The following is a 24174-nucleotide window of genomic DNA, read 5'->3' as shown; positions in this document are numbered from 1 at the left end:
TCTTGCATGAAAAATGCATTCATTTCATCCCAATAGCCCCCAAAGTCTTAACTCATTCCAGCATCTACTTTAAAGTTAAAGTCCAAATCTCGTCTAAATAATATCTAAATCAGAGATAGGTGAGACTAAGGTATTATTTAACCTGAGGCAAATTGCTCTGCAGCTGTGAACCTGTGAAATCAAACAAGTTATGTGTTTCCAAAATACAATGGTGGGATAAGTATCGTATAGATACTTTCATTCCAAAAGAAATAAACAGGGAAGAAGAATGGTGTGACAAGTCCTGAGCAAGCCAAAACCTAATGGGGGAAACAACATTAAATCTTTAAATCTAAACATTAAGTCTCCAGAATAGTCTTTTCTGACTTGATGTTCCACCTTCTGAAAACACTAGGACTAGGGTTGGTTCTCTAAGGCTCCTGGCAGCCATTCCCCCATGGCTTTGCTCGGTACAGACGATGAGGCAGCTCTCCTGGGTTGGAGTCACTTGCCTGGGGCTGTCCCAGACTGGAATTGCAATCTAGTGTCTCTGCTTATCTGGAGTTGCAAGGATGGTCCTGCCCCATAGCTCCACTAGGCCTTGTCTTAGTGGGGACTCTTTGAGGGGGAGTCTTTGAGGTGGCTCCATCACCACAGTGGACCTCTGCCTGGTTTGTGATGCTGAGGCTCCAGGTCTCCATCTTTCAAATCTAGGTAGAGGTAGCTGTGCCTCCACAGCTCATGCACTTCATGCACAGCCCCACACTGACTGTACCAAGGTTTACCACTGGTACCTTCCAGAAGGGTTACCACAGGGCCTTGAGCCTACTGTAGCCACACATAGGGCAGCTGAGGATACTGCACTACAGGGCGGGGAGTGGAGCCTTGAAATTGTTCTTCCCTCCAGGCCCTTGCACTCTGGGCCACTATTGTGAGGGGCATACCCAGTGATCTTTAAAATGCCTTTGGGGTCATTCTTCCATTATCTCAACAAATAGTAGCAGATTGTTATTGAGATGGCAGATCCATACTAATCTCCTTATGAAAAGGTTGCTTAGCTACACTCTTGTTCTCTCCTACAAAGGCTTTCTCATTTCTTCCAACATGGATAGGCTAAGAATCTTTTAAATTTTTAAATTCTGCTTTCCTTTTGATTAACAATTCCATTTTTAAGTCAGTTCTCTCTTCTTATATTTTACTATTAGCACTCAAGAGAGGCTAAGCCACACCTTCAATACTTTCCTTAGAAATAGCTTTGGCTAAATATCCAATTTCATCATTCACAAATTCTACCTTCTACAAAATACTGGGACACGAACACAATTAAGCCAAGTTCTTTGTTGTGAAACTAGGCCGCATAAAACTTAGAAACTAGGCCTCATATAAAAAAATTAACACCAGGTGGCTCTGGATAGGGTCCCACCCTGCCTCGATAGGGTCCCACCCTGATAGGGTCCCACCCTGCCAATTCCGGGAAACAACCTCATGGGGTCCCACCCTGCCAATTCCGGGGGTCCCACCCTGCCTCGAAGTTCCCGGAATCAGCAACTCCAAGAAAAAACCTCATAAGGTCCTGCTCTAACCAATTAGCATAAGACACCTTGCTCAGGCCATAGACAGACCCAATTACCACGCGCCTAAAGCTTTGTTTGAATTTCGCGCCCTAAGCTGTGTTTGAACTTGTATTTGCCTATATAAACAGCCTGTAACAAGCAGTCGGGGTCCCAGGGCCAACTTAGAGCTTGGGACCCTAGCGCGCTAGTAATAAATAACTCTCTGCTGTGAATCTCGTGTCGGTGATCCTTCGCGGCGACCCCTGCCCAGGAGGGAATCGACAGTTCGGTTCCAACATTTGGTGCATTGGCCGGGAAGTGGGGTCGTCCGAGGACCCCCGACCCATCCGGCGGAGACCCATCTGGCCCGGGCCACGGACTGCTGACTGAACGGACCTACCAGGTACTTTCGTTTTGTTCTGTCTGTCTTGCCGGCTAACTCTGAACTCTGGGGAGTACTCCTTCTGAATTAAGTGGGGAAGGGGGACAGACGTGTCCGGCACCTTCCCACTTTTCGCCCTGGGGGACGCCCTGGCGGTAGTCTGGGAGAAGGCTAATGACTCGGTCAGCCTCCTCAAATCTGTAGGCAGGCCGCCCCTGCCGTCTGAATATTTTGTAATCTTGTGGCGCTACTCTCTGGCCGCGCGGCTTCTCCTTACTTGTCTGGTCTTTGTTTTTGTTACTTTTGTTTTGTCCTTGTTTGTTATACGTGGACGAAATAAGACAGACGTTGACGACTCCTTTGTCTCTGACCCTGACTCACTTCCCTGACGTTCGGGCTCGAGCCCACAACCTCTCCATAGAAGTCCGTAAGGGACGATGGCGAAAATTCTGCTCGTCCAAGTGGCCTACCCTCTATGTTGGGTGGCCCCGGGACGAAACATTTAACCTCCCAATTATCTTACAGGTTAAAGCAACAGTGATGGATCCTGGGCCACACGGACACCCAGACCAGGTGGCCTACATAATTACTTGGGAGGATCTGGTCCGAAACCCTCCCTCTTGGGTGAAACCCTTCCTCCATTCCCCTTCCCCATCCCAATCTACCCTCCTTGCCTTAGAAGCCCCAAAGAATCGGAATCTGGACCCGCATAAGCCAGTCCTCCCAGATAAACCCCAGAGGGACCTCCTCCTTCTCGAACCCCTGCCTCCTCCACCTCAGAACCCCCTTCTGGGACCTCCACCTTCACCCTTGCCCCCTGTCTTGTCCCCAGCTCTTTCCTCTACCGCCTCGACCCCTACCCTTTCTCCAACTTCTCCCTCGGCCCCTCCCTCCACCCCGTCTCCTCCTCCAGCCCCGCCCAAACTCACCCCTCGGATGCGCCGCCGACACCTCCTCGTCTCCGCTTGCGGCGGACTGAGGACCCAGAAGGCCCTTCCACTTAGCAATCCTCCCTTTTCCCCCTCCGTACTGTCAGTCTACAACTAAAAAACCCATAACCCTTCCTTTTCCCAAGACTCTCAGGCCCTAACCTCGTTAATAGAATCCATTCTCCTCACCCACCAGCCCACCTAGGATAATTGCCAGCAACTCCTGCAGGTCCTCTTAACCACTGAAAAAGGCAGCAAGTCCTCTTGGAGGCCCGGAAAAATGTGCCAGGACCAGGAGGCCTCCCAACCCAACTTCCCAATAAAATAGACGAGGGATTTCCCCTCACCCGCCCGGACTAGGACTATGAAACGGCACCAGGTAGGGAAAGTCTCCGAATCTATCGCCAGGCTCTGTTGGCGGGTCTCAAAGGGGCAGGAAAACGCCCCACAAATTTGGCCAAGATAAGAAAGAAACCCCTAAGGAAAAGGAAGCCAGGTTAGCGAAGGAACAGATAGAGCGAGAGGATCGTAAGAACCGAGTAAAGGATAAGCACTTAACAAAAATCCTGGCGGCAGTTGTGAGAGAGAAAGGACCAGGGAGAGAGGGAAAGAAGCGGAGACGGCCAAAAGTGGAAAAAGACCAGTGTGCCTACTGCAAAGAACAGGGGACTCGCGGAGGCGTTAAGGACGAAAGAGGGCGCGGCCAACTCCCGGAGGGACGGCAGGCCGAGAGCGCGGCGCCCGGGCCTGGCGCCCAGCCTAAGCCCGCCAGACGGGAGGCGGCCCCGCCGCGGGCTCGGCTCCGGCCCCGGAGCCACGCCAGCATGGCCGGCCGGACCGTACGGGCCGAGACCCGGAGCCGGGCCAAAGATAACATCAAGAAGGTAATGGCGACCATCGAGAAGGTCCGGAAATGGAAGAAGCAATGAGTGACTGTAGGCGACACTTCCCTTCGTATCTTCAAGTGAGTGCCAGTGGTGGACCCCCAGGAGGAGGAGCGAAGGCGGGCAGGTGGCGGGGCAAAGAAATCCCGTGGCCGGGAACGTCGGGGCAGGGGCGCCAGTCCCCGAGGGGGTGGCCCTCTCATCCTGCTGGATCTCAATGATGAGAACAGCAACCAGAGTTTCCATTCGGAAAGTTCCCTGCAAAAAGGCACAGAGCCCAGTCCTGAGGGCAGCCCCCAGCCCAGCCGCCCTGTGTCACCTGCCGGACCCCCAGAAGGGGTCCCTGAAGAGGCTCAGCCCCCACGGCTGGGCCAAGAGAAAAATCCCGGGGGCATAACTGCTGGCAGCACTGACGAACCCCCAATGCTGACCAAGGAAGCCCTGGCAATGATCCAGCAGATGCATGCCTGGACACACTTAAGTAATTGAAAGCTAAAATTACTGATTAAAAAACTGACTTTCTAATCCCAAAGACAAGTACCCTCGTAGAACAAGTGACATCTGCCTGTAAGGTCTGTCAGCAGGTAAACGCTGGGGCTACCCGAGTGCCAGAAAGGAAACGAACTCGTGATAATCGCCCAGGAGTCTATTGGGAAATAGACTTCACTGAAGTAAAACCTCACTATGCTGGATATAAGTACTTACTGGTGTTTGTAGATACCTTTTCAGGATGGGTAGAAGCCTACCCCACCCGGCAAGAAACGGCACACATAGTAGCCAAGAACATTTTGGAAGAAATCTTTCCTAGATTCGGACTTCCCAAGGTAATTGGGTCAGATAACGGGCCGGCCTTCGTTTCTCAGGTAAGTCAGGGGCTCGCCAGGATATTGGGGATTAATTGGAAATTACATTGTGCCTATAGACCCCAGAGCTCAGGACAGGTAGAAAGAATGAATAGAACAATAAAAGAGACCCTTACTAAATTGACCTTAGAGACTGGTTTAAAAGATTGGAGACGCCTCCTATCCTTAGCTCTGTTAAGGGCCCGGAATACACCTAACCGTTTTGGGCTCACTCCATATGAAATCCTCTACGGAGGACCTCCCCCTTTGTCAACCTTGCTTAATTCCTTCTACCCCTCCGATCCTAAGACTGACCTACAGGCCCGGCTAAAAGGACTCCAAGCAGTACAGGCCCAAATCTGGGCCCCCTTGGCAGAACTGTACCAACCAAGACATCCACAGACCAGTCACCCCTTCCAGGTGGAAAACTCTGTCTACGTTAGACGGCATCGCACTCAAGGACTAGAGCCTCGGTGGAAAGAACCCTACATTGTTCTCCTGACCAGTCACCCCTTCCAGCCATAAAGGTTGACGGAATCTCCACTTAGATCCACGCATCCCACGCCAAGGCTGCTCCAGAGACGTCCAGACCAACACCACTTGAGACATGGAAACTCCGACGCTCCGCGGACCCGCTCAAGATAAGACTCTCTCATATCTAACTCCTTGCTTATTGTTTGCCCTTCTTCCCTGCGCCGTCTCTAGTATAGTTTTTGACGCTAACCCCCCACCGGCCATTTAGCCTGACCTGACAGGTAATTAATTTTAGTAATCAAGAGGTCTTAAATAAGACCTCCGAAAATACTCCTATAAAGACTTAGTTTCCAGACCTCTATTTCAACCTAAAAAAAAAAAAAAAAAAATAGCAGAAAAGATAAAAGACACAGGCCCCCGGTTTACTGGTCCCACAGGAGTCCTATTAACGACTCCTCAGGATAGACAAGAATAAAAAGGACAGGCTAGAAAAATGTCCATCAGCCGGAACAGGTTTTATGCCTGTCCCGGATGCAAGACAGAACCAATTAAAAAAACTTATAGAAATCTGACTCACTTGTATTGCAAAAACTGGTCCTGTGTAACTACTAATAATAAAAAGTAAAATAAGCCACAAAACCTTAATATATAACTATGCCCTTTGTCCAGCCCTGTACCACAACCCGATATTCAGAAAATTGCAACCTGGTTCGCATCAAGTTTGAAGATGCGGCAAAATCTGATAACAGATAGATAACAACAAGGTTAATATAAGGTCTCTATTTATACCAGCACAACCCGCCTAAAATTCCCCTCCAAATCAGACTATTAGTCAATCCAGACACTGCCCCTGTTGCAGTAAGGCCAGACCAGGTTTTATTAGAAGCTAGAAAGCCCCCGGTTTCCATATCGGAGAAGCCCCAACTAAAAACTCCTCAAAGCACTTCCCCGCCCTTAATCTCCCTCACCCTCGCCGACATATTAAGAATTAAGGTAGCGGCTAAAGTTAAGACCAGGACAGCAGCCCTAGTGCATAGTAACCATCACCTGCAACAACTTAAAGTAGCCATAGAACAATCTATCACAAAACTTAAAGAGTCCTTGACTTCTCTGTCTGAAATTATATTACAAAACCAACAAGGACTAGAAATTGTCTTTCTAAAAAAGGGCGGGCTCTGTGCAGCCCTGAAAGAGCAATGTTGTTTTTATGCAGATCATTCAGAAATAGTTAAAAATTCTATGGCAAAACTAAAAAAAGATTAGACAAGAAAAAAAAAAAGAAACAATCTCAACAAAGTTAGTTTAAAAATTAGTACAACCAATCCCCTTGGCTTAGCACCCTAATCTCCACCATCTTAAGACCCCTCATCCTGCTCACGCTCATCCTGACTTTCAGGCCATGCATACTCAACCACTTACTCACCCTTACTAAAAATAGATTACATGCTATGGTTCTGACCCAACAATACCAGACCCTCAGGACTGAAAAAGAGGCTCAAGATTGAGCCTCTGACACAAAAAGAGGAGGGAATGAAACTAGGCCGCATAAAACTTAGAAACTAGGCCTCATATAAAAAAATTAACACCAGGTGGCTCTGGATAGGGTCCCACCCTGCCTCGATAGGGTCCCACCCTGATAGGGTCCCACCCTGCCAATTCCGGGAAACAACCTCATGGGGTCCCACCCTGCCAATTCCGGGGGTCCCACCCTGCCTCGAAGTTCCCGGAATCAGCAACTCCAAGAAAAAACCTCATAAGGTCCTGCTCTAACCAATTAGCATAAGACACCTTGCTCAGGCCATAGACAGACCCAATTACCACGCGCCTAAAGCTTTGTTTGAATTTCGCGCCCTAAGCTGTGTTTGAACTTGTATTTGCCTATATAAACAGCCTGTAACAAGCAGTCGGGGTCCCAGGGCCAACTTAGAGCTTGGGACCCTAGCGCGCTAGTAATAAATAACTCTCTGCTGTGAATCTCGTGTCGGTGATCCTTCGCGGCGACCCCTGCCCAGGAGGGAATCGACAGTTCGGTTCCAACAGTTGCTTTATGACAAGAATTGCCTTTCTTCCAGTTTCCAATAACATGATTCTCATTTCTATCTGAGTCCTCATTAGAATGGCCTTTATCATCCATATTTCTACCAACATTCTCTTCACAATCACTTAGGTATTCTCTAAGAAGATCAAGGCTTTCTGTACCACTCACCTCTTCTCTTCTGAGCCCTGATCAGAATTACCCTTAACAGTCTTTTCACAGCAGTCTAGGCTTTTTCTAGCATGCACCTCAAAGCTCTTCCAGCCTCTTACTCATTACCCAATTCAAAAGCCACTTTCACATTTTTAGGTATTTGTTACAACAGCACCCCCACTTCTCAGTACCAATTTTCTGTCTTAGTCTGTTCAGGCTGCTGTAACAAAATGCCATACAATGGGTGGCTTATAAACAACAGAAATTTACTTCTCACAGTTCTAGAGGCTGGGAAGTCCAAGATTAAGCCACCAGCACATTTGGTATCTGGTGAGTTGGTTCAAAGATGGTGGCTCCTCACTGTGGCTCCACATGATGAAAGGGGTAAGGCAGCTCTTTGGAGCCTCTTTTTTTAGGACACTAATCCTAAGCCCAAAGCAGGGCACTGGAGGAAGATGAGCAATTGGATTATACCTAGAAAACAATCATGTGCATAGGCAGCCTCCCTTTACTTAAAACTGCCCTGTGCATATTCATGAGGCATTATTTCTTTTTAAGAGTCAGGATAGCACAGTGATGAAGAGCATGCATTTTGGTGTTAGACAGATCTGAGTCTGAGTCCTGGCTCCTCTGATTATGAACTCACAATTTTCTTAGCATCTATGAGCCTTGATGTTATCATCTGTACAGTGGAAGATAATATCTATCTCATCTGAAAATATTAAATGAGATAATCTGTAGTAATTGTGTAGCAATCTCAAATGACAATGGTGATTATTTGTTAATATGAAAGCAGCACTAATACATGAGACTGAAGTAACTATCTGAGTTGCAGGAGTTGCCTGGAAGTTCCTGAAATTTTAGGTAAGGGCATTTCTATAAGCCAGGAGCTCTTGGGAGCCAACATCAGTATCAGTATTTTTATGTAGATCTGAACCCAAAACATAAGCCCCAAAACACAAACCCTCAATTAAATGCAGTGACCTCACAGGCCCATGTATACACACATAACTGAAGGGTCTTCTTCCACATACAATTAAGAGAACAACTGAATTTTCAAAAACGAACTCTGAATCATTAATCCTTGGAAAATGATTGAAATCTACCCTTTTCTTTGTTGATGCTTCTTTTGTCTTTTGATGAAATCTGTACACTGTGTCATTTTTCAACTCACTCAGGCCCTGTTCAGAAGCAGGAAAAGCCCTGGCAGAGCCAGTCTTGAGGGTGTGTGCAGGATCTTTTTTCCTGACTTTTTATTGTTGCTTTCCAGGCTTACCCTTTTTACACAAAGGGCAAAAGTGACACCTCCGAATATTAACTCTCTAAATAGTGGCTCTTTTTTATTCCTTTTGACATGTCAAATGAAGTAAGTATGGGTGCCCTAGAATTTTGCAATTTTTTTTTAAGTTGGTAAAATAATGGTTTTAGAGAAATGGGTAATAGACTATTTCCTTCTTAAATTACCAGGTGAAATCCTGTCTGTGCCAGAAATGGGAAAAATCATTCTTTTGATGACTCTAAGGTTATGGATATCACGTACAGTGTCCTGGCACTGAGGCTAAAAACAAATGTCTTTTGGACTTCAGCAAGGCATTTGGCAAGGCCTTCTGCACTAGCTTTCTAGATGTGATGAAAGGAGAAGGCAAAATGCTAGTCCAACTAAGTAGATTATATGGTTGAAATGTGAAAGGGATGCTAGTTATATTTTTCATTCAGTCATTCATTCAGTCAGCCAACAAATATATATTCAGAGCTTTACCGTGTACCAGACTTTTTTCTAGGTACTGGTCATGCACAGTGACCAAAGGAAATGAAGCCCCTGCCTTCATGGAGCTCATATTCTAGTGTTATGGCACAGAGCTCTCTGTTCAGTTCCGTCTTGTTCAGCATTTCTATAGCTAACTTCTTTAACAGTCAAGGACATATTTATCCTACAAAGCTACAGCAATAAAAACAGTGTGGTACTAGCATAAGTATAGATATATAGAAATGGGTTAGAATTGAAAGTCTAAAATAAAAAACCCGATGAGATGCCACTTTACAGCCTAGCAGCAAACCCTTATATTTACAGACAATTCATTTTTGACAAGAGTGTCAAGACAATTCCATGAGGGAAATCATAATTTTGTCAAAAAAAGGGCTGAGACAACTGCAAAACTGCCTATCACATGGAAACCAATGAAGTTGGACCTTTACCCCATGCCATATACAAAAATGAACCCCAAATGGACCAAACACCTAAAGGTAAGAGCCAAAACTATGAAACTATTAGAAGACAATATAGGTATAAATTTCTGTGATCTTGGATTAAGCAATGCATCTTAAATATGACACCAAAAGCAAAAGCAACAAAAGAAAACTAGGTAAATTGGACTTCGTCAAAGTTTGTAACTTTTGTGCTTCAAAATCCACCATCAGGAAAGTAAAAATACAACCCACAGTACGGGAGAAAATATTTGCATATCATGTATCTGATAAGGGTTTTGTAGCAGTATATATATAGAACTCCCACCACTCAACAATAAAAAGACAAATATTCTAATTAGGTATTGATCAAATATTTGAATAGACGTTTCTCTAAGGAAGATACACAAATGACCAATAAGCAGATGAAAAGATGCTCAACATCCTTAGTCATTAGAAAATGCAAAATAAAACCACAATGAGATTCCACTTCACAGCCTCCACGGTGAGTGCAGTCAAAAATGGGAACAATAATAAATGTGGTAGAGAATGTGGAGAAATTGAAAACCTTGTACATTGCTGGTGGAAATGTAAAATGGTTCAGCTGATGCAGAAAACAATTTGGCATTTCTTCAAAAAGTTAAACATAGAATTACCATACGACCCAGTCATTTATTTTAGGTACATACCTGAGAAAATTGAAAATATCTGTTCACACAAAAAAAACTTATGCATAAAATTTTATGGTAGCATTATTCATAATATTTTTTAAAAATAGAGACAATCCACAAGTTGTGTTATATCAATACAATGTATAACTGGCCATAAAAATGAAGTGCTGATACATGCTACAACATGTATGAATCATAAAATCACTGTGGTAAGTGAAATAAATCAGAAACATATTATAGAACTCCACTTATAAGAGATATCATAATAGGCAAATACAGACAGAAAGTGGATTAATGATTGCTAGAGGATAGAGGGCTAGGGTATGGGAAATGCTAATGGGAATGTTTTATTTTGGGGAGATAGAAGTGTTCTAGAATTAGAGAATAGTGATAGTTGCACAACTTTGTGAATATTTTAAAAATCACTGAATTGTACATCTTAAAAGAGTAAATTTTATGGTATGCAAATTATGTCTCAATAAAAAAAGACATGTTTATCATAATTATAAGTTACATGAAGTTAGCAAAGGGAGTATTTGCATTGGATGGCAAAGATGACAGTCAGCACTCAGAAGAATCTTGACAGATTGGAAAGATGGGCTGAATCTGACAAGGTAAAATTTACTAGAAATAAACATAGAATCCTAAAACTGCATTCAAGAAACACAACTAATAACAGCCCAATAAAAATAATTCCAGGCTTTAGTTCACAGGAAGCCTGATGTGAGTCAACAGAATGTCACATTCTAAAAGGTTAATGTAATGTTTGCAATATTTAATAGAGTATAGTAACTCCAGTGAGGAATTAACATCCCTTTTTTGAGAGTAGGTCAGATGACACCTAGACATTTAGGTCAGTTCTGGTTGCTGTGTTTCAGGAAGCATCTAGTTCAGTATGTGCACCTAATCCAAATGCATATTTGGCTTTTAGAAGTTTATTTTTTTCATTTGAAAGCATTTTGGTGGGGCAGGACTTTCCCTTTCACCAGCCTCATCACTCCTTCGTTATCAAGCAGGACCAGACTCAAAACACGCATGTTACCCTTCAGCTTCTTATAAATATTTGTGTTTAGCTCCCCTATCCCCCAACCCATCTAGAAATCAAGGGCATGTAGACAGAATGGTAAAGGAGTCCCAAAGCATGTTGAAAGGCAAGGAACAACGGAATGAACTAGTTTTATTTGATGAGAAAAAAATGTGGGAGCCTTGGGAGTTGACTTCAAATATTTGAAGGTTTTCTTATAGACATGGGAAAGGAAAAAGGAGTATAACAAGGAATTTACACATTGAAGCCTCAGAGAAGATGTGTTTTGACTCAATGTAGAGAGCATTTCAACTGAGCTCTCCATAGATGTGTGGCCTTCATCCAAATGTGGAGAGTCAGCTGAGCTATGTTAGCACAAGGTTAATGACCATTTAGGTGGAATTTATTATCAAATGGGTATTGGGTCTATATGATCTTTGCAATCTTTTCTAGCTTTCAGCTTTCATTATGATGCTAATGATATGTCAAGCAATTCTGATAGTTTATTTATCCATTAGACACTCTACCAGAGACTGGAAACCTAAGGCTCTCTCATGTATCTTGTTCTTTAGGAAGCTCACAGTATAAAACAGATAATAAGAATATCAACATCAAGCAGTTCTTTTAAGGATTAAATGATATAATGTTTGTAAAGCTATAGCTATGTCTAGCATGTTGCATATGCTCAATTAATGTTAGGGATCTTTTAAATTAGGGAAGACAGACAGTAATAAATACAGTGAATGTCTATACTGGATGAACAGGGTACTGTGTGTGGGTAGCTGATTGCTGGTCTGTGAGATCCCTTATTCCAGGATATTATCATATTGTGGTGGTTGGCTCTTATGGTAAAAATTGAATTACAAAGATTATGAATATAATTGTGTGTAAATCATAACTTTCTAACTTGCTAGGGCCTTTGTTTTATATTGTTTTGTATGGTATTGATGATGGTGGCACTGATTGAGGAGGGTGTGTGTGTTGTGTGTGTGTTTTATGTGTGTGTACATGTAGGTTCATGTGAGTAAGGCCAAATTAACATATGGACAACTGATGCTTTTGATGTCAGAACTGAACAGGATGCCCTATTTTATTAATTGAAGTAAAAACTTTGCTCGACCTCTGACTAATCATACCTCTAGAAAAGGTGTCAAATGTCAGTGACTTCTCATTTCTATTTTCATGTCTCTATTGCCACGCCTGTTGCTAAGAGTCCATTTTGATGGGGTTTGTAGGGTTGAGAAAGAACCCAGAGGGCCCAGCATGCCTGACAGTACTTGGGGGAGGGTGATGTGCAGGTGGAGGGCAGGCTGGGGGCTGGGGCAGTGTGGAAGGAGGCCTTAGAATGGGAACAAAGACAAAACAGCCCTTCATGCATTTGTCTGGGTGTGAGCAGTGGGTGTGCATAAGAAAGGATGGCATGAGTGTGCAAGCATATGTACCCTGGCTGGCATAAGGTTTCTAGTATTTGGTGAACTGGACTGAGAGTCAAGAAGCAAATGTTGATCTTACTTGTCTCAAACATTTTCAGGGTATGATGTCGCAGTGTGTCTCTCTCTTTTTCTATTTCTCTACCTCCCCCTTGAGTTATAGCTATGAGTCAGAGATTAATACATTAACCAAATAATAACAATGCTTTAATTTCCCCTCACAGGAGCTTTTGTTATTAGACGGTTCACATCTGGCCTCTTTCAAAAATAATCCAGATACTCTCAAGGGGCTCTCAGGGATTACCCTCTATCGTGAGCTCCTTGCTGAGCAGAAAGACTCTTGGCATCTGACACATCACAGAGCTCAGCCTGCTTCATGCCTCCACATGGATGATTAGGGCAACAGCTTCTGGGTCACCTCCTCTGCTTTTGAGGCAAATAACTGGCTGTAGCTAGTTATATAGCCAAGAAAAATCAGCATCCTCTCTTGCTTGCTCACACTGCCTTTGTCTGCCATTGTCCTGCTCATAAAGGGAAGGAGTGTGGTGGGAAGAGAAAGGAGAAACAGGAGTAGGAATTTGACTTTCCCTGCCCCCGAGCCAGGTGAAATAGTTCATTTCAGATGAATATTACTGTTATTAATCTTAAGGAAAGCATTTTGGTATTTTTAATACCGTTTTATTGAGGAAAGAAGGAAGAAAAAAAAGGAAGGAAGGAAGAAAACTCCATATATGTTTGCATATATTTACATGAATTGAAGAAAGCAATGTAAAGATATGTTTCAAGCTTGAATATTAGTTTATTCTGGGAGTAAGACTGGAAGGCAGAGGGGCAAAAATTTTGCCTCAAAATCCAGGCCGTGTTTTTAAATAAATTTAATATGACTTTAAAAGTAGTATTCAAAAGAGTGTAGGATTTTTCAAAAACGTTTAAGTAGCATTTCTTGGTTGTTGATAACTCACAAAAAAGCATGTTTTTCCCTTGTGAATATGTTGCCTTCTTTGTTGTTACAGAGGATGACACTAGCCACATTCAGAGAAATATTCAGTCGGGCATGTGGTGAATGTCCGGACTATTTCAACCCCTCTCTTCTTTAGATTATTGGCCTGATTTCCCAGCTTAAGTGAACTGCCTCGATTTCCCCTTTTGTGGAATGCAGAGCACCAAGAGAGCTTGACTGAGCACTTTAGGAGTAAATATCATTCAACTCTGGCAACAGAACTTTGCTCTGGCTTCACCAAGGTAGCAGAGGTGACAGGCAGGCAGGCATCCCCATGTGTAACGGTGGGAAATCTTCCATTCTCTTTAGGTGCTTAAATAGATTTCCAGTCCAATTCTGTCACATCTGAGGGGTTCAGATATACTTTCAAAATCTAAGCCTTTAGGCTTACACTACATGGAAACTCTGAGGCACATGAGGTTGGTTCCCCATCACTATCACTGGAGTTGAAGGTAGAAAAAGATTAAGTGATAATAATACCTTACAGGTACACAACTTCATTAATCCAAAGCTCTTTGCAAACAACTCAGTAAATCCCAGGACCTAGAGCTCAGCTGAGCTGGTGCTGAAATGCAGCCATCCCCTGAATGAAGCAGCCTCCGGTGTCAGCAAACCACCCTCAGAGAGACCTTAACTCCGAACCTCACTCAGTGAGGTGAAAAAGAAGACTGCATCTAACAGCAGCAGCAGGGACGCTTTTTCAAGGCAAAATGTAATTACCAGAGTAGGAGCCGGCCTCGCAAGTGGGGATTAACACTCCCCAACTCCCACAGGCACCTTGGGCTCTCTGAATAGCTTCAGCAAGATTTGGGGTTTTATGCTTCCATCCAGAAGTTGGCTCTGCGTGAAACATGGTTGCGGACTAGTAGACTACGGGGACATTGATTCATTGCAACCAGGGGAAAGGATTTACTAGTATTTCTTGTAAACCTAGGCAGCCTGAGGGTGGAGGTGGGTATTAGAGGAGATTCACAAAGTCTGAAGGTTGTAAAGGAGGCCATGGTCACCTCCGAATAATAAATAATGTTCAGGCTCTTGCTGAACGGGCAGAATTTGGCATATGGCTTGCCGAGCGCACTGCTGAGGATGGCTATTCATGGTCAGCATCGCAGGTACTGTTACTGGTCTTGGATCTCAAGAAAGATGATTTCCACGTTTAGGCAAGTTTCTAATGCAACCAATTTAGGGGTTTGAAAACTAGGGTTTTCTGTTTAGGCATGGTCAGGAAACCTGCTTTCTTTACACAAGTCACGGTGCTTCTTGGTGCCTGACTCTTCATCATCTGTGTCATGGAGGTATTGTACTAAACCAGGATCTTTGCAAATTGTGTTCTTCAGAGTCCAAAGGATTTCACTAACATGCTTCAGCTGCCAGGAGGAAGGGGCATGTTGGGACTCAGTGCCCATTATCCCTGCCAGGAGGAGAACAGCTCTTTATCTTTGTTGATACAGTAAGCATCTCTGTAAGGTTTCTTTAGGAAATATTCTAAAAAAAAAGTTTGAGAATAGATGCTGTTTTCTAGTTCTCTGTAGCTATAATAGTCTGTATCCATGCAAATAACTTTCTGAGTTTCACAAACAAAACACCCAAAGTATGCATATTAGTTATCATAAAAGATACTTAACAATGTATATTCTCAAAATTAAAACTATTATTTCCCCTTCATCACAAACTATTTATTGAACTTGGATACACTGGAACAATAGAAAAAACAGAAAAATATACAGAAAAATTTTAAAATCACCCATGAATCTATTTTCTAGAAACAAACTGTAAACATTATGCTGCCAATTTTCTATGCATATATAATTTCTTTTTTAAAAACTGAGCTCATATTTTGCACATTTTTAAAAAGTTTTTTAAAAAATCACTTGACTCTATTTTGCGAGTGATTTTTCATGTCATTAAATGTTCTTTGAAACATGTGATGGTTTTTGGCATTTAGTATTATGTAGTATTCCATCATACGTGCATAACATCGTTTATCTATCCCTTGGGCTGAGCATCTAAATGGATTCCAGCATCTGCTAGTTTATCCCAAAGAGGAACATTTTTAGGCTAATTATTTTCCACAATAAATATATGTTTTAACTTTAATTGTTGATGTTGTTTGGTTTATTTGTTTAGTTTAGTTTGGGGTTATCATTTTTTTTTAGTTTGGGGTTATCATTTTATTTAGTTTAGTTTGGGGTTATCATTTTAGACACATGTCCAAGGAACTTGGACATGTGTCTAAACTCTGTTATGTCATCCTATAACGAGGAGATTGGTGTAGGTCTGTAGTTCCCACGAAAGGCACTAGCCAACCTAGGAGCCTCCAAGAAAGTACAAACCTGGTGAAGACAATGCCCATGCTCATGAAGAAAGAGAAAAGGAGAAAACCAGGGAATCACACACGTACGCATGCCTCCTCTGTGCCAACAGTTGTGTGAACAAGGCCCTTGATGCATTATTCTGGTCAACTGCCACAACAACCCTGGCAGGCAGGGGTTGTGCAGGTGCATGTTACCACCTGGACTACGTTTTGCCAAGTGAGAGATCTGAGGTTGACTCAGATCATCAAGGAACCTGCCCAGGGTCATGTGGCCAGTAAGTGGCAAAGTGGGGTTTAAATTCATGCTACCTAGCTTCAAATAGATGATGTTGTCACTGGACCACAGGGGATCCAGTCATATATGTCTTTGAATAAAAAGAGAGAAAAATATGAATCCTTACCCAATAAATGTTGGGTAAACAGGAAGACAAAATACAAGGATCCTTGTCAGGTTTAAGATAAAAATGCTCTAGACACCATGGGGCTATTTTTTTTCTAAGGTCTACTCCAACATATATAACCAAATACTTTTCCTTCATCTCTTTAGGTGTCAAGAAGCACTAGAAATCCTTTGGTCCAACCACTGTTTTATAGCTAAGAAACTAGGGTCCAGAAAAGCTAAATGATATTTAGATGGTTAGGAGCAGAGCTGAATTAGGAGCCAATGTCATCTGTAATCAAGTGAGACAAGCAAGTATTTATAACACCTAACATAGTGTCTGGTATGGACTAGTAGCAACCATTTAGTAAGTCTCATTTCTTACGCTTTCCTTCTGCTATTCCATTCCTTTCCTGTGTTCTTTTCTCCATTCATTAACATTCACTTGTGCCCAAGCCATGTCTTCAGGAGGCTCTTAGTCCAGTTAGAAGTTCACAGTATTGTATGCCAATGCCCTTCTTTTCACACCCTATGTTGTTTGGGACAGAAACAGATGTCAGTGGGTTAAGAAGTGAAAGGGAAAAATGAAGAGAAAAAACAAATTCACAAGCTTAAGTTTTAAGGGTTGGATAATTAATGAAAAAAAAAGGCAATAAGAAAAGCTAAAATCAAGGTCAAAAGTATTTTGTAAGGAGATGGGATGGGAATTACTTTTATCATTATTTTAGACCAAGGGGTGAGAGACAGTGGAAAGAGAGATTGAAGTTGAAAGAGACACAAAAATAGAGCAAAATCATAGGAGGTAGCAAGTGAGGGAGGGGGTCAAGGGCACAGGTAGAGGGGTTAACCATGGAACTAGATTTCCCTCTAAGACGGAAAGAATATGAAAGGAAAATGAAGAAATGAAAAACTCTTGAAGTGAAAAACGGGAAGTTAACAGAGTTCACCTTTTTTTTTTTTCTTTTTTATTATACTTTAAGTTCTAGGGTACATGTGCACAACGTGCAGGTTTGTTACATATGTATACATGTGACATGTTGGTGTGCTGCACCCATTAACTCGTCATTTACATTAGGTATATCTCCTAATGCTATCCCTCCTCCCTCCCCCCACTCCACAACAGGCCCTGGTATGTGATGTTCCCCTTCCTGTGTCCAAGTGATCTCATTGTTCAATTCCCACCTATAAGTGAGAACATGCAGTGTTTGGTTTTCTGTTCTTGAGATAGTTTGCTGAGAATGATGTAGATAAATCTGGATTGGGATAATAGGTTCGAGTTATGAAGGCAAGAATTAGGCTCAGAATATACCCACTCTGGAGATTTTCTCTTTGGGAAGAGACACACTTGTTGGCACCTCTGTGATTGGGAAGGTACATAAACCCCTGGAGCTTACATAGCAGCCTTCTGCCTTTAGTGGGAGATATGTAGGGGCTGGAGTCATGGTAAAGCATGACTAGATGGGTCTCTTGCCCTTGTTCAGTGTGGCCATTTGCCTTTCTTTCCTCCCAAGTGCAAATTGTGACACCTGCAAGCAGTCACTCCCTGGTGGAGTTTTGGAAGTGTGGCTCTGAGAATTTAACTCCCACTCAGTGGGGAGCTAGAGCAGCACTGTGCCTTGGAGTCAGAGGTGGATGGCACTGCAAAGGGAGGTGGTCATGTATTTGCAGGTATTATAAGGAGCCTCCAAACTTGTTATTTTCCATCTCCACAGAAGACAATGCCAGAAGGAACAGGCTTAAATGACAGCAAGGGAGAATTTACTCTGACAAAAGAAGAAAAATACTTTAGTAAGTTAGGATAAATATGCTACAGAAAAGGATTTGGAGAAGGATGTAGAACATCTATCCCTAGAGACCTCTGACTCTCTGAGAGGCAGAAGTGCTTTCTGCAGGAGTTTGGGCCAGGTGATATTAGGACTTCCTTGCAGTTCCATATTTAATCTATAATTTTGATCTCCTGACCCCAGGTGGTTACCACTGAGAGTAGTTGTCCACTTATGAGAATGTGTTGACAATTCAGGATTTGGGGTACTTTGTTGAATTCCATTATCCTTACAAAAGAGGATGAAAAGGTTTTTCTATTGCTTGCCTGTTGTGCAAAGGTCCTTCATAAGAGGAAAAGTATTTTATTCCAGGGGTTAGAAACCTAATGCTTAGTCACAGCTTTATACAGGGAAAGCCCCAGTTGATGCAATTTCTTTAATTTCTGACTTCATACTTGGAATTCTTAACTTCCAAAGCCTAAAATCAATGTTTTTATTTTCAAAGATGAGATGAAGCATTTTTTTTTCTCAATGGTGCATGACCTGATTTGGCATAGAGAAAAGACTGTTGCTTTTAGAACAACAGATTCCCTTCCAGAATTGTAATCCTGAACGCCATCATCTCCTGACATTGGGTGATTCCAGAAAGAGGGCGATAGATCACTAGTGTTGAATTTGTATGTGATGAGCAGTGGGTTTTATACTCTGCCCAGACAACCAAAAACATATGGCCCTAGACTCACATAATAAGGAAAATATACTGATCCATGGCCAGTTGCTGTCACCAGGTCACTAAACCTATTTCTCCAGATATAAAATGAGACTATCTTGCCTCTCGGTACAAATGTAATAAAACCTAGTAATGCAGCCATGAAAATAAGCACTGGTCCATAACCCGAGGGCTTAAGAAGTCAAGGCTAATGAGAAACTGGCAGTATACAAAAAATAAATTGAATTTTCTCTCTTTTATCTTGGGTTTAATAGGAATTTGGATGTATTTTCTACAGAGAACATCCACATATGCCTTATGCAGACAGGATGTAGAAAAGTAGGAAATATTGTGCATTGATAAGAAAATGAGTGGGTTAAATGATAAATGGGAATATAACCCATGAAAGTTTTATGATCCTAGTAATTTTTAAATCTACTAGCAAGTAATGAGGTACCAATACCTTAGGCATAATCTATGGTGGCAGAGCTCCCTCCAGCATAGGGAAGGAGAGTATTACAGGGAAGCCAGGAGTATTTAATGCAAGGGGCCAGTGTTATTCTTCTGGTTTGTATCAAAAACATCTCCCCTGAACAACTGAGGAGTGGGAGGGAAATCCATGATGTTGTGGCTTCTTTGAAGGCATGGGAAGGTCCACGTCCTGGAGCTGATACCTGCCCTGATTCTCGCTTGCCTTTTCTTCTTCTGCAAAGTCTCCATGCTGTACCCTTTGTGTGAGTGTCCTTATGACAGAAAGATCAAGGGGCTACTTCAGAGGAGCTTCAGCTTCAAACAGCTTTTTCCAAAAATAACAAAGGTGGAAGAAAGAAAAGAGAGCCATAGGAGTGAAAACTGGAACCAAATAAAAAAGCATGGCATGAGACATTTTAGAGGTGAAAGGAACCTAAGAAAGCATGGAGCCCATCCCTTCCATTTAATAGGGGAGGAAACTCAGGTCCAGAGAAGCCTTTCCCTTAACAGATAGTGTTGTGCCTGCTATCATCCTGGGGTCCTCATCTTTACATACTGCACACTCACAGGTAGATTCTTCCATCCCCATGACCATGGCTTCCACTTACCATCACTTGTGCATTCCTTTAGACAAGAATTTTCCCATGCAATTCTGACATGTCCATTTAAATGTCTGAAAGGTCCATTTAAATTTTCCTATCTGACAATCCAATGTGGATTTCAAACTCAGCATATCCAGACCTCTGCTCCCTCAGCCAATCTTGTTCCTCCAGGCTGTGTTTCCTCTCTAGCATAAACCTTGACCTAACCTTCTGGGGTTGTCCACATGTCTTCCCTTGCCCTAACCCCAACATCCAAGCAGTGACTTACTCTGCTAATTCCTCCCCTTTCACTTCTCCTCTGCGTTTTCCCTGTTCTCCTTTCCAAGAGCAAGCCCTTAAACCACTCTTAGCTTGACTCTGCATTATTCAGCCATCTTTCTAAAAGCATAAATGCAGCCATGTCTTTCAATCCCCTTCATCTGGAGAGTAAAGTTCAAACTCTTAAATATGGCACATATCATCCCCTGTAGCCTGGCTTCTGGTGAGCTCCCCATCTTTGTACAACCTACCAAGAGCCATCTTGGTGTGTTCAGAAGGCACCCTGCCATCACTGCATGACTCTGTAACTTAGCCAAGATGTGGCCAGGGTGTCTTCCCCTTGCCACCCACACCCGCTAGTTAGTGTAGCTCACTTATCTTTAAACTTCATGCACACATTGCCTCTTCTTTTCAGCCCTCCTGATGCTCTCTTCTTAAGAAGATGGGCCACTCTTGTTTTATAAGAGTGTTTTATACCCTCCTGTTTTATACCCTCCTGTTTTATACCCTGACTCCATCCTGTGTTTTCTTGGCAACTGACCCTTTATTTCATTACTAATTTTTTCCGCTGCCCATTCTGATCTATAAATTTCTTAGGGGCAAGCTCATTCATATTTGTAATCTTTAGTATTTGGCATGAAATACAATTCATAAAAAGTAAAATACTTTTTAAAGGAATGAATGAATAACCAAATAAAAGAAAGTTCACATAGCCCACCAGAGATCAAGTCAAGCAAGAGCTCCTTGACCTTTCTTCTGCCAGGTTATGTTTTTTCTACTCTGTGCTGACCAATGAGAAGGCCTTGGCTTTTACAGTGGTACCACCAATGCATTTTCTCTACAAAATTTATCTTGTTTTCAGGTTGAAATGTTAGAAATGTTAGAAATGTTAGAACTCACAAGCAAATTGAAAATAAGAGAAAATGGGTCCCCAATTTCTAGAACTTGTTATCTCTCTGGTGAGTCAATTATATTTTAATTGTCCAAGAAAAATAATACAGACAGAGGGTGCACACATGTATTGAGTGCCTTCAGTATGCTTCATACATGGTCTCATTTCAGCCTCATGCACCCCTCTGAAGTGTGTGCTGTTATCTACCCTAACAAATGAAGACCTAGAGGCTTCGAGGTTATGTAACTTGCCTGGGATCATCTGACTAGCAAATGTCAGAGTTGGGAGTCTAACCACGTCTGTCTGATTCTAAAGCCCATTCTCTTTCCCCTTCACTACACTTCCTCCCTAGGGAAACAGAACAGAATTAGGGACATAAAATCTGAAGAAGTTTCACTAAAAGACATTCCTCTGTGACTCCAATAACAAATTGGACTGGAGAGGCAGGAGCTATGAACTCTAACTCTAATCCTGTTGCGTGGCATGATTTTGAGAAAGTCAGTTAACCTCTTATTTTCCATTTCTTCATATTCACAAATATGGAAAACACAGACTTTCATTATCAGTTAACAGAAAAGAGGTACTTCACAAATAAGTTTGTGTCATTTGCTATGGAAATGCATTTAATGCAATTATTTAATACTAACCATAACAGTACTCTTACTTCTACAAGAAACTAGTATTGGTCTAAAGGAAATAAGGCAGCTGCTCTAATGAAAATCAAACAATGGACAAAAGCCTGATGCTCATTTTATTTTGTTTTAAACAAAATCTTAGTTGAGAGTGTGATACCTGTTTTTTTTTTTTGCCTGGTGATATACCAAAAAAAAAAAAAAAAAAATGGAGGAATGAGAGGAATGAAGGCACACTTAGGAGGGGAAGAAGAAGGACAGTAGGCAGGTGGCTATTGAACATTTTATGTTCCCAATTGATTTTTTCCCCTAGTTTAATAAATCCAAGGTGAAAATTGACATTTTTGCTTGAGCATTAAACACATAACATTCACAGCATTCATTGTATTTCAACAGCTACCAGCTCTTGACAGAACTTGAATTTTAACAGTGCTTTATAATGTAGAAATGTAAAAAGTCTAAAATTAAATATACTGGATAGAGTGATGGAGCAAATACTCAAAGTGGAAGCACCATAGAAATATAAAGAATTATATTTTTAATTTTTTTTCTGAATTTTGAGAGGCAACATAACAGAACAAGGCCTGGTGTGGGATTCTTTCTCTGGATTGTTTATGAGTGAACGCTCTGTATAACCTTGTGCAAAATGCTTAACTCTCTGAGCTTTTGTTATCTTTTCAGTGGGGGCGTGGAGTTCATGTTGTGAAGGAATTGGGCATCTGTAAAGTGAGGAGAGTATTTTCAAGTATCTTTGTAGTACTTGTGTTCTCAAGTTTTATAATGTTTGGGATAATAGATTTGGGCTCCAGATACTCTCTGACCACACCCAATGGCATGGCAGTAAGAAGCAGGAGAAAGGAGAGAGTTGAGGGCCCATATAACAGAGAACAATGGGAAAAGGATGGCAGTCTATTCCTTGAAATTGTGGTACTTCTCCTTTCAAACTAGAGCCTTAAATGAAGATATTTTTTAAGTTGGAAGGAAGAATTAACCCCAACTCATAGAGGCTAAGTTCTTGAGGAGGAAACTTTTAAGACGTTTTTGTAATGACTCTCATAATTAAGGGATGTGAAGGCTGAGGGAGACCCAGCTTGGTCCCAGCACTTGGCCTTCCTGATTCCACAAACCCCACACTGCCATTCTTCTTCTAGGACCTGGGAAGACATCAGCTCCCTCACCAAGGCTCTAGCACTTTCTACAGTCAGAACACTCTCTCAGGCATTTGATCCACTCTTTCCTTGTTTTATAAAAGTCCAACCTTTATACACTTAATATGATTTAGTCCTGGTTTCATTTCCTGAATCTTTGTGTTGCTTTTTCTTCCTGGATCTCATGCTCAATGCTGCCAGTTTCTTTGTCCCTGCAGGTGCAGACAAATTAGCATAAAGAGTAAGTTGCAGAATTGGAGAACAGCAAATTTGATTTCAAAAGCAATTTCAGATTGAAGTCCATTTGGTGGCATTAGGAGCAAAACTAATAAACAAACCAGACTTTTTTCTACTCAAATTGATTTTTTTTTTTTTACATGACAGTATCCCTTTAGAAGTAGGATATTTTATCAAATTCTGATTTTGGCTGTCATGTACAGTGCATTTTTTGTTTCCTTCCTCATTATTGCTGACTGTTAAGTTATGTGGGTTGACAAAGGAAAATCTTTTCTTTGATAATAAAAAGGAATGTATTTCCTTTCCAGCATCATTATCTGCTGGTGTGTTTTTATGACCTTATAGATGCAGCATATTGTGGTTTGACATTGTTGGTGCTATCATGATTCCCATTTTGCCGACTGGAGAAAGGGCCATACCTAGACTTTACAATAATGAAGAAATCTGGGATCTAGTTTACTCCCTAATTGTCTAAATAAGCATTTTTATCACTTCTTTCCCATAGAGTGGCATGTATTTACTTGTTTTTTGAGGGAAAGACTTCCCTATAATATGTGACAGAGGATCAGAAGAGCCCTCAATGGGATTCCATGATCTAGGCCGTCGAGTGAGGTGCCTAGATGTTCAGAATTCTCTGAGCATTCCAGGTCTCCTAAAGGGTGTTCACATCTCAGTGGGTGAGCACAGTTGCTTATGCACAGTGGCCTGCTCAAGTTGCTCAGTGCTGGGAAATGTTTGTGAGGACACACATGTCAACGAGGGGCAGTGACCCCACAGGGATGAAGGCACAGGAGCTGTGCGTCAGCCAACCCTCAAGACAGGTTGGCCTGAATCCAGGACAGCTGGGGCTCTGGGGTAGGGCTTTGGGAGATTCCTGGGCTGCATTTCAGTAATGTGCCCATCTCCTATCATACATCTTCCTCTCCTTTCCCTACCACTGTACCTGGCGCTTCTCTTTTTACACCCCATGTCTTTTCTCTACCGCGAAGCGTTTGCTTACTCACCTTTTTCCTATTTCCTTGTCTCTCCAGCTTGAAGTGGCTCTTACGGCCCAGACTCCCCGTCTGTGCTTTCCCTGTGCATCTCTCTGAGCTCTGCTTCTGCTGACTTATGCCTGATTTGTTCCATATTCCCGATTTCACATTCCTGCGAGTGAGAATCTGATGACTCACCTTTTTGTGTCAAACCACGTTGTAGATCACTGCTCATCCCACAGACAGGTTGCCCTT

The 24174-nt window shown here is 42.3% G+C and overlaps 2 protein-coding genes and 1 pseudogene across 5 annotated transcripts in view; all 3 read left to right on the top strand.

The window, feature by feature from the left end:
* LOC105484476 (astrotactin 1) overlaps positions 1-24174 on the top strand; it is a 382581-nt gene that overhangs the window by 68133 nt on the left and 290274 nt on the right. The window lies entirely within an intron of this gene.
* On the top strand, positions 1781-3565 carry LOC105495756 (uncharacterized). Its single transcript, XM_071076086.1, has 2 exons — positions 1781-1935; positions 2440-3565. The coding sequence occupies exon 2, from the start codon at positions 2455-2457 to the stop codon at positions 2959-2961; it is 507 nt and encodes a 168-aa protein (XP_070932187.1). The 5' UTR covers positions 1781-1935; positions 2440-2454; the 3' UTR covers positions 2962-3565.
* Positions 3607-7017, top strand: LOC139357691 (B-cell CLL/lymphoma 7 protein family member C pseudogene; annotated as a pseudogene).

This window comes from Macaca nemestrina, chromosome 1 (assembly GCF_043159975.1).
Source record: "Macaca nemestrina isolate mMacNem1 chromosome 1, mMacNem.hap1, whole genome shotgun sequence".
NCBI classification, from domain to species: Eukaryota; Metazoa; Chordata; class Mammalia; order Primates; family Cercopithecidae; genus Macaca; species Macaca nemestrina.
The sequence above is the reverse complement of the archived record's forward strand: the minus strand, read 5'-3'. Positions and strand labels throughout refer to the sequence as shown.